We start from the raw sequence: 11,283 nt of genomic DNA, 5'->3' as shown, positions 1-11,283 counted from the left end.
TAAAATTGTAACAATATCAAGAATAAATAATTCTTGCAGTTGTGTACATTTTTACACTATAATCTAATCATAAATTTATCATATGCTATATCAAATATATTAATTTTCTTATTTAACACAAAAGCTACTTAAAATTATTTCAGCCTAAATTAATTCTGGACTCAATCAATTTTGTAAAATAAAAGAAATATAAAGGAATAATAGACTAAAATTAGTGTAAAAGTACACAACAGAACCATTCTAATTATATAGGTCATTACAATAAATACCAATGATAATGAAAGGATATTCATTTTCCTCTAAATCGAATTATAATAAATCTATACATTAAATATTTTTTATTCTCAACATTCTCCCTCAAGCTTAAGTTTACTAAGCTCTAGCATGTTACAAGAAAATTTATTCTCAACTGAAACATAAAACTTGAGTTCCACTAAAAAGGACAATAGTTTGAATAACAACTCATGAATATTAGTGAAGTTGAAGAATATTGTTAGAAAGAGAGAGTTGGAATATCCACAAATCTAAGAAAAACAAATTTCTACTTTCTTAATACCATCATTTGGAAGCTTCAAGCCAATATTTTGAAGACAACTCAAGAATCTTGTTGAAATTAGAGAATATTGCTTGAAAGAGAAAGTTGGAACACTCATTAGCCTAAGAAAATTCATAGCAAGTTTTAATCTTAAAACCAAGATTTGGAAGCTTCAAACAAATATTAGTGAATAGCCAAAATCATTTAAAACTTGAAAAGAAAAAATCTTCATCAATAACTAAGATTTTCCCGAGTGTCATAACGGACTAAAACAAGACAAGCAAAGCATGTGTTGCAACAAAGGTGTCAGGGCTTTGAAGCCATCAAGGGAAAGAAAACATAGTGAGCAAACAACAACTGCAAAAGAAACACGTACGCAAAACCTAGGCTATATAGAGGCAAGCATGCAAAAAAACTTGAATGAAGGCAAAACTATAGGATTAGGGTCGTCCAAGGTGGTTGACCTTGTTGCAGTAAGCGTCGTTGAAACAAAACTCCAACATGTCATCAAGCGCAGGAAACAGAAACTCAATGTCATCAAAAAACAGGGTCACAAAGGGCGCAATGTCAAACCAACATGGAATGGTCCCTAACCTCAAGGGTAAGGGCGCAATGAAGGGGCGAACAAGCTAGTGAAGTCATTGTCTAAACACAATGGCCATACATCATGCACTCGCATAAATGTGGGTGCAAAACTTGTTTGGCGCAGAGAAACATGGCACATGCGGGAGTGTGGCTCGTCGTTTTGGTGACGCTCCGACCACCAACGAGTCCGATGGTGTATTCACCATCCAAAAAGGTCACCAAAAAATGTGCCAAAAAAGCTAAAAATATTACTATAAAAGGTGCAGAGAGTATAAAGGCAAGAGGCCTCACCGGGGACAGTGGGTCACTAGAAAAGTCATCAGAAAAGAAGAGGAGGGTTGTCAAAAGACAGGTGACAAGCAAAAAGGTCCATCGGGATGTGGAAAGAAGGGCAACAAGTATAGAGGTCCACTATAATGCAAAAAAAAAAATGAAAGAAGAATCACCAAAATGGTGTGACAAGTATAAAGATCCATAGGAAATTGGAAAAAAAAATGATAGAAGAAAGGTAATGAGCAAAAAGGCTCATGAGGAACAATAATCTCCCGTAAGAAACGATTTTTTCTTATTTCCTCAACCTAACTCTAGATGCCATGTAAAATGAAAAAACGTAAATGAATAATAAACTAAAACTTAACTCTAGATATCACGTAAAATAGAAAACATAAATGAATAATAAACTAAAGTTGTGTGTCAAAGTACACATCATATTCTCTATTATATAGTTGTTATTACAATAAACACTAATAATAAGAGAATATTGAATTTTGTCTAAATCATATATGCTTCTTATAATTCATATCCTAATAAATCTATGCATTAAATATTTATAATTCTTAACAAATTTTAAATTTTTTTTCAACATGAAATCAAATATATAAAAAAAACTATCTAAAATCAATTTTACAAATGTAAAATCAAACATAAATAAACTTCTTATTTCTCTATTCAATTTTCACCATATTTATTATTTTCTCTCTTTTTTTTATTTTCTTTCATTATCTTTTTTTCCTTCCTCTCATAAACTTGATAAACCTCGAAATGAGTTCTATGTTGATTTGTTTTCTCCAATCGAATCTCTCAAAATATCCTCATAATGGCCCCACAATGACTTGCAGTTACACTCTCACGATCTTGTTTCAGAAAGAACAGAGTAACCTTGCTTTTAAGGATAGGATATATTTTTTTTTCCTTTCTGGAAAAGAGTGAAGAGACCAGCGTCATGTTATAGCATTTGACCCACTCTTAATCGGCCTGCATACGTAGGACTCTTACCCTTCTTCAGTTTTTCTCATTTTCTGGTTCTGTTGTTGCAGACGCTGACATGACAAAACACGCTTCTTCCTAATCAATCCTCTTTGCTACTTTGACTCACCAATATAAATATCAATTATAAATTGCCGTATCCATTGCTTCATTTCACTCTTTCTCTTCTCACATTGCTTCCTTCCTTTCTTTTCTTCAAATGGAAAAAAAGGTCCTTTTTTTTGTCTCCATTCTCTTATTCATTGCTCTGCTATTTCATGGAGGAAAGGTTTTAGCTTTCAAGAGCCAAGACGGATCAGAGGAATGGGGATACGTTCAAGTCAGACCCAGTAAGCCATTGCTTCACAATTTCGTAATTTTCATTGGGACAAACCAACTCATAATATACTAAAATTTTTTTTAATCATGTTTTTTGTAATTTAACTTTAGTGGTATTATGATATGTGTGATTCATGTAGTGGACTTCATGTAATGGAATACCACTTTGTTGTTGTTTTGAGTGTGGGAAAAAAGGAATCTAGAGTGGAATTCAACTAATAGTTGCAATCCTTTTTTCTTTTTTTGCTTTGTTGTGTTGTTTATTATCATCACAGAAGCGCACATGTTTTGGTGGCATTATAAAAGTCCATATAGAGTGGAAGATCCTTCTAAGCCGTGGCCAATTGTTCTATGGTTGCAAGGAGGACCTGTAAGTGTTGTTGAATTGGTTTTCTGTATGAACAAAAACATGAGCAAACAACCTAAGATCTGAGATTTTAAAACATTGTGCAGGGTGCTTCAGGAGTTGGGATTGGAAATTTTGAGGAGGTTGGGCCTTTAGACACAAGCTTGAAGCCAAGGAACTCCACATGGTTGAAAAAAGCTGATCTCTTGTTTGTGGTAATAATAATAATCATCATAAAAAAAAGAGTTCGTTTAAGCTTTGTTTTTACTTTGTGGATCTCAATTATGATCATTCAATGCTTTTTAATGTTGTGAACGATGTAGGACAATCCAGTTGGAACCGGGTACAGTTTTGTGGAGGATAAAAAACTCTTTGTCAAAACAGATGATGAAGCAGCCACCGACTTGACTACGTTGTTGATTGAGTTATTCAATAGGGATGAGAAGCTGCAAAAGAGTCCTCTGTTCATCGTGGCAGAGTCATATGGTGGTAAATTTGCTGTCACTGTTGGGTTATCTGCTCTGAAAGCTATAGGAGATGGGAAATTGAAGCTTAGACTTGGAGGTAATCCTCTCTTGAATTATATGAATCTGTCAAATTCTAGATTTTTTTTTTGCGTGTGTGAACTAAAGGGTTAAGGACTAATTTTTGAGCTACTGAAATCTATTTAAGAAGTTGATGTTTCTCGATATATGTTTTTCACACACAAAAATCTGGAAATTGAACCCATGCTTAAGGAGTAAGTTTATCTGCCAACCATGTCATACCGTGTTGGTAGATTGGTCTTTTTCAATTTATGATGATTGAAAACAATTTTGACTTGTGAATGGGGTTAAGTGGTTAATTTCTTTTTTGTTAGTTAGGAAATGAATCAAATGGTGAATCCTTTATATAAAATATTTTTGGAGCAGAAGAAGTTCAACAAATGCATGAGTTGGGGTAACTTTTTTTTTCCCCTTGTGTAGGTGTGGCATTAGGAGACAGTTGGATCTCCCCAGAAGATTTTGTGGTACGTAATAAATTGAATAGTTCTGTCCACCTATTTTTGTTGAACTTTCACATTTTTTCAATATTCAATTCAATATTGCAGTTCTCATGGGGTCCTCTCCTTAAAGACCTCTCACGACTTGACGATAATGGACTGCAAAGATCAAACAGGTAAAATCTGCATAATTTCCATCTTCTCAAGTAGAAATAAAAATGCAAAACAAAAGGTTAACATTCCATAGAAATGGCCTTTTTTTTTTGTGTTATCTAACAAACCCATTTTAGAGATCAGTATAGCTGAGAGGATCAAGCAGCAAATTGAGGATGGTAAATTTGTTGAAGCCACCGAATCATGGAGTAAACTTGAGGATGTGATTTCCTCCAGCAGCAACAATGTGGTACTATGATCTTCATTCAACATTTTTTTATCCCTGAATGAATTCTCTTTTTAACCTACATTATGCTTTAATTACTGTGTACTACTACAACTCCTAAGAAGTTGTGGATTCGAATTCTCCAGCTAACAAAAACTAACAATTACCATTTGTGGATAAAAAACAACTCCTAAGAAGTCCTACACTTTTTTTTTGTTGACTTCAGGACTTCTACAACTTATTGGAGGATGCGGGAGGTGATAACATAGCAGCAATGGAGTTAGGGTTATACGAAAAATTATCAATGAAGAGGTATTCTAGATATCTTTCTTCCATGAGGTCAAGGTCATCTCCTGGTGGTGATGATGATCTTGACAAGTTATTAAACGGTGTCATAAAGAAAAAATTGAAGATCATCCCTGAGAATGTCACGTAAGTCTTTAATTCTTTGACAAGAAAAAAGTACTCTCAATTTCAATGCTAACCAATCAAATGTTCACTTAACTTTAACTACTGTAATGACAGATGGGGAGGGCAGTCAGGTGATGTTTTCGACTATCTTGCAGGTGATTTTATGAGACCAAGAATTAATGAGGTAAGAAGAATATAAGTGTTAAACAATCTCAGAACTATGGTTTTAAGCCTCAATGTAAATGTAAATAAACCGAGCATCTAAATCAATTTGATTATATAGACATAGAGCATAAGTTGTTATAAATTTTTTGTTACAAGAGTTTGACTCTTTAAATATATATATATATATATATATATATATATATATATATATATATTTGTAAATATCAGGTTCACAATCATATCCTAATTATAAATAGTCCATATGTGCTTTCTTTTCTCTCTGGTTTTCTTCAAGTGGGCAAAATTTTCCTTTCTTTTTTTGAAATGTTCTTTTATTTAAAATCTCCAGGTTGATGAACTGCTGACAAAAGGGGTCAATGTGACTGTATACAATGGACAAGTAAGGTTCCTTTCCACAACACTTTCATTCTTGGTTTATATAATAATAAGAATTGATGATATTCATGATTGGATAAATTTAATATAGGTGCCACAATTATTTTATTTAACAAGTGGACCTGTTCCCGAATTAATCTGATTATTTGATTTGATCGATGTGTCTGTCTTGTTTTATCCTTCAAGTTTAATCAAATGATTTTCTTATTTTTTTATGTTTTGATATAGGTAACATCATACTGTCAAAAGAAAATATAGGTAACATCACATTCTGTCTGATTATTACAGGTTGATCTGATTTGTTCAACCAAGGGGGCTGAAGCTTGGGTTCATAAACTAAAGTATGCATCTCTTTATCTCCTAATTATTTATCCTTCAACAATGTTGAAATTGAAAGCAAACTTCAAACTTTTTTAATGTGTTGTTCGTAATTTTTATTATATTATTCTATAGGTGGGAAGGGCTTAAAAATTTCTTGGCGAAAGATAGAACACCACTCTACTGCGGAAGTGACAAATCTACAACAAAAGGCTTTGCTAAGTCCTATAAAAACCTATACTTCTATTGGATCCTCAAAGCTGGCCATTTTGTAAGTACACATCAATCATCTTCTCTACAGCTATGAAACAAAGTTTTTAATGCAAAAATGTTACTAGCATGAAACAAAGTTACTTGTCGAGTTGTCGTATGCTCATCCTCATCTTCTACATAAAGATATAAGATAATTAAGCAATTACTACTTAGACTCATAAAGATATAAAAGACTAGAATCCAATTCTAGTAATATCAATTCACTAAAAAAAATTATCATAGCATTTTTTTTTAAATAACAGACCTTATATTAAGATTATGTACTGAGTAATAAAGTTATATATTGCTTAATAAAAGTTATAAATTTTTATAATTTGCCATACCTTTTATTACTTTTGTAATTTTTTTTATAAAAAAGTAATAGGGTATTTTTTTTAAGAGAAACAAAGTGGATTATACTGGGATTAATTATTTATTTTAATCATAGAAAAATGAGTAAACCATGCTAGTCAATGTCATGTTTTTTGTACGTAAAGTTGGAAATGTGAAAGAGCTCTAATTTACTTGAAGGGATGAAAAAAAGTAGCTTCCTTTGCGCTCAATGAGTATCATCTTAGGATCACATGAATCCATTCATCTGTAGCTGTCAAAGAATAAATTTGCTTTCACAGATTCCATCATTCTTCTTTCTTTATCTTTTAGCAAAAAAATTCAACGAGTTTTCACGTGTTTCGTGTCAGCAAATTGAAGTATTATGCTCCTTATTTTTGCTTTACCTTTTTTAGAAATACAAAATCCTTGTTAATTATTAAAAATCATTAAAACTTTTTAAATTTTTAAAATATAAAATTATCATAAATTTTACTTCCATATTTTAACGTGTGCTTTTAAAGTACCTAAATAATAAATATTAGTCATTAGAATCGACCTAGAAAAGAATTTTAATAATGTAATTTATATTAGAATCTAGATTCAAACTTTGTTACCATGATTGTACATAAAAATGGCTTTTTTTTTTATCATTTTGGGTATAAAAAAAATCAAAATTATCAAATGGGATATTTTTTAATTAATTTCTATTTAAAAATAAGTCATAAAAATAATTATAATTTTGTAAACAGAGATCATAATCATTATACGACTTCTAGCTATAAGACCACATCTTTTAAAACTGAAATGGTATGATATAAAGATTTATGACTTCTTTTTATAAAATTGTAACTATTTTTACGATTTCTTTAAATAAAAATTAATTCAAAAGGGATCACATTTGATAATTTTGAAAAAAAAATACTCAAATGATAAAAAATCCCAAAAAAATTATCTAAACCAAATCTATAAATTGGAAATCATTTTTTTTTTTTTTGAGGTGGGGAAAGAAAAATATCCGTTAAAATCTTGGGGGTGGGGAGAGTAAGGTACTGAAAAGTGAAAACAACACAAGAAATGATAAAGATACAATTGATGGAGAGGCATTTATGATGATGAGAGTGTACCAGTACCACAATATCAGATTAAGTGGGATGGTGACTACGTTATTACTTTTGTGGGAAACATTAGTGTCAGAGTTCTAGACCAAGTTATAAGATCCAATGATACTGTCTCTTGCAGAAAAAATCAGATGTGTCTATGTTTCAGTTCTTTTGTCTCTTGAAATAACAGTAAGTTTCAGGTTTAAATGAAAAAAAAAAAAAAAATCCTATTTTTTCTATTTCCTCACGAGTGTATTTGAATAGAGAATTTAATTTTTTTAAATAAAATTTATTGTTTGGATATTTTTCTATGAAGAATTTAAATTTTTAAAATTTTAAAACAAAATTTTAAATAATTAAAAATATAGAATTTTAATTTTCTTATAAAATGTGAGAAATTAAAATTCTCTTCTTAATAGAAGAATCTTTGAAAATGTTCATGTATTTCCTTTATCACCTTCATCCAATCATCCTCTCTTTTACATAAAAGTTTCTAAAATCTCGTTATTAAACTTGCGACTCTTCTCTCACGTCAATGATCCTCTTCTTCAAGAAGCACTTCTTAAGCTCGTGGAGTGTCGATCGAGTGTGGACATAAGGGGACAAGTAGATTTGCACCCGCCGGTCAAGGGAGCAGCCATCGCTACCCACCACATGGCGGAGGTGTTGGGCCATGCCTTACGTCATTGACTAAATGTTGTGGTCGGGTGTGGTGGTGTACGTCGTGTCTTGATTTCCGTGCGACTCTCCATGCCCCTTCAATATTCTTCTCTATGGAAGCACATCAATCGTACATTTTCTTCTCTTTGCATTCATTTTCTTTCACCATCATAATTTTAATTTTTTTTATCTAAACACAAAATTTTGAAAATAAAAGAATTTCAATTAAGTATTTGAAATTCTTAGAATTTAAAATTTCTCATAATTTTAAATTCCCTCGTCCAAACACACTCTAAACCAATTTTCTTATTTTTTAATTTACTAAGTCTGCTTATTTTTTAAAATTTATTATGAGTCCTTAGAAAAAAAATTAAGACAAAATTATAAATTTGGTCCCACTATTTGTCTTAGAATTTGATTTTTAGTCCTCCTACTCCAAAATTGAATGTTGATTGCTAATTTTGGAATTGCAAAAAACTAAAGGATTAAATTATAGGGGATCAAAAATCGAATTATGAGACAAATAGGGAAACCAAATTTGTAATTTTTCCAAAAATTAAACATTGACCGTTAACTTATTTTATGCCTCTCACGTACTCGTTGCTTAATTTGGGTTCGTGTTGCTGATTTTGGGAATCAGAGATTTTTGGTAATGTGAAGGATAGAAATTTTGGGTGGATGAAATTTACATATTGGGTGGGGTTGGGGTAATTATTTCTGAAAATAATTGTTAGTTACCTAATTATCAATGATAGTAAATTAGAAATAACGTAAATAATTAATCATTTTAATTATAAATAATAATATTTTTCTAAACACATAAATATCTCTTAAATGATTAATTACATCGAACATGTAATCGTCAATGTTCAAACCTAACGGTTAACAAAAACAATTTTTACAATTAAGGCTCAATTTTAATTTGTATGCTTATTGCTGCAGGTACCCACTGATCAACCCTGCGTGGCACTAGACATGTTGGGTGCAATTACACAGTCACCAGCTACTTGACATTTGCATAGAAAAGGAAATAATGTTACTATTTGGAAGGTGAAGCAACATACAAGAAAAGAGTCGACAAACAAAATAGAACAGCATCATCAAGCAGTGAACAGCAATAATAAAAGACTCAATATTACAGTGATGCTATTGATTGTTTGCTTTACCGTCTCATTCTTTTCCGAATGTCATAATTAATTATATGCTTTTTTTTATTCCAGAAAGTCAGTCCCCCTTTACTGTTCTGATTTTTAAATGGAAAATAAATAATTCTCACTCAATTATATATACTCCTGAGAAGAAAGAGATATTAAAATAGGTAAAACAAAGTTATACATGTAATAAACAATCTGACTGTAAATATAAAGAAATATGATGAGGAATTAAAAAAATAAATGTGGAGATAATATGCATTTTATAGAGAGTGATATTTATTTTTTCAAAAGCTTAAAAATAAAAAAAAATGGAGAGGATTTTTATTCGGTATAAAGAAGGTATAAAAAAATAGACGTGAAAAAGTTAGAATTCTTTATGAAAAATAAAAGATACTATATTTTTGGTCGTTGAATATATAAGTGGAAGGCAATAACCTTGAAATGTTTTTTGTTTGTTTAAGTAATAAAGTTCTTTGTTTGCATTAAAATTGAACTTTCAAGATGTGAGATATCAATATACTACTTTGCTGAATAGGATCTTAGAAGACAAACCGTATTGTCGGGAGAGGGGTCTCTGACAAATGTGTTACCACTTACCAATTGCAAATACTTAATGAAGGTTTCAACCATTTAAAGCTTGGGCTTCACATTGATCAAAACCTGAAAGGAACAAGACAGAGCTTTTCCTATTTAACATTTCACGAATCCCAAAAGCTAAGAGCAAGTTTTCTATTAAGGGATATAGTTGGGACCACTACTATGCTTGCAGCCAATTTTCTCATAACTTGGTATTATTATCTCTTTCTCATAAATAGAAAAAACAATATAAAAATGGATTGAGATCATATGTGGTGATTTTAGACCATGCAATAATTTCTGTAAAATTAAGGAGTTTTGAGATGATAGAGGATTGCTATAAACATACATGATATATCAATTATTGGCTGCTTTAATTATAAGAATCAAATAAATTTTGCATTTTGTCCTCTAATTAAGAACCTATCTAAGATTTGGTCCCTTTTGTTTTTCAGAGTTTTTCTTTGTTAGGACTTGAAATAACCAATTGCTAAATTGAAACTATAGGTTTGTGCTGATAATTTTCCTTGCTGTTATTTCATATTTCATGGTATTTATATTCGCAACTACATTGGATAAGGATTGACACTAATGGCCTCAAAAGACAAAACAATAGCAGAATTGATAATATCCTAATAACATTGGAAAATATCTGAATTCTGTTACAAGTGCTTGGTACGCAGAGCAAGGATAGTTGACGGTGGATATAATCACTGCCCCACGTAATAATGAGCATAAGAAGTATCTCACGATTTACTCTCTAGCAAGTTTTGTTCTGTAGCCAATTAGCCATTAAGTACGGTGGCTACCTCAAAATCACAATGTCACGGTGATTTTTCCAAAACAACTATATATTATTTCACATTCATCCATAATTTCATAATTGATTTTGGTTCATCTCTCACCTCAAGCATGCTAATAGTTGGAGTACTGCTCCATGTTCTTGTACGTGAACATGTTGATAGAATGATGGTTACACCATTTGAACAAAAAACCTATACTGAAGGCGGTTTAAATGCATTATGTACTGAGTCATCTCGAGTCCATGAGTAGTAGTTATACCACCAATCATGTGGCATTATAAATTAGAGAAATGCTAATAATATAATCTCCCACACACTCTTTGAATATATACTTTCTTGTTGGTTGAAAATTGATTCCCTCATTTTATATAATGTTTTCATAGTTTTTAATAAATTGTAACCAATATGTGTTAGAGAGTGTGCTATTAATGGATTCAACGTATTTGTTTTAAACTAGTAGGTTGTATATTAATTCATGATAATAAAGAGTTATAGATTTTTTTAGGGATATCCAAGACTTTTATAATTTTTCTAATTGAATAGGGAGTGTGCATCATAGAGGAGCCTCCTCCTATCATGTTTTATTAGAACCGATGGCAAGAGATACTTTATTTAAATATGCAATGGAAACTGTTCATTTGTCACTCAACTGTGTGTGAAGAAGATATAAACAATCTGAGTGTAAAAATTGGAAGTCGTGCAAT

The 11,283-nt window shown here is 31.1% G+C and overlaps 1 protein-coding gene across 1 annotated transcript; it reads left to right on the top strand.

Moving 5' to 3' along the window:
- The first annotated feature begins 2,280 nt into the window (after positions 1-2,280).
- Positions 2,281-9,326, top strand: LOC114377196 (serine carboxypeptidase-like 51). Its single transcript, XM_028335612.1, has 13 exons — positions 2,281-2,715; positions 2,980-3,074; positions 3,158-3,265; positions 3,374-3,614; positions 4,016-4,059; positions 4,141-4,208; positions 4,330-4,435; positions 4,638-4,843; positions 4,937-5,006; positions 5,337-5,387; positions 5,672-5,724; positions 5,837-5,972; positions 8,989-9,326. Exons 1-13 carry the CDS (start codon positions 2,586-2,588, stop codon positions 9,055-9,057), a joined length of 1,377 nt encoding a protein of 458 aa, XP_028191413.1. The 5' UTR covers positions 2,281-2,585; the 3' UTR covers positions 9,058-9,326.
- Positions 9,327-11,283: the final 1,957 nt, after the last annotated feature.

Source organism: Glycine soja, chromosome 11 (assembly GCF_004193775.1).
Source record: "Glycine soja cultivar W05 chromosome 11, ASM419377v2, whole genome shotgun sequence".
Taxonomy (NCBI): domain Eukaryota; kingdom Viridiplantae; phylum Streptophyta; class Magnoliopsida; order Fabales; family Fabaceae; genus Glycine; species Glycine soja.
Note: the sequence above shows the minus strand (reverse complement) of the source record. Positions and strands in the feature narration are given on the sequence as shown.

What these genes read in the sequence shown, in the direction of transcription:
- LOC114377196 (XM_028335612.1), top strand. Translation starts at nt 2,586, where the DNA reads ATGGAAAAAAAGGTCCTTTTTTTTGTCTCCATTCTCTTATTCATTGCT. An exon ending in CCTCCAGCAGCAACAATGTG is followed by an intron (nt 4,436 to 4,637) that starts GTACTATGATCT and finishes TGTTGACTTCAG; the next exon opens with GACTTCTACAACTTATTGGA. An exon ending in GCTTGGGTTCATAAACTAAA is followed by an intron (nt 5,725 to 5,836) that starts GTATGCATCTCT and finishes ATTATTCTATAG; the next exon opens with GTGGGAAGGGCTTAAAAATT.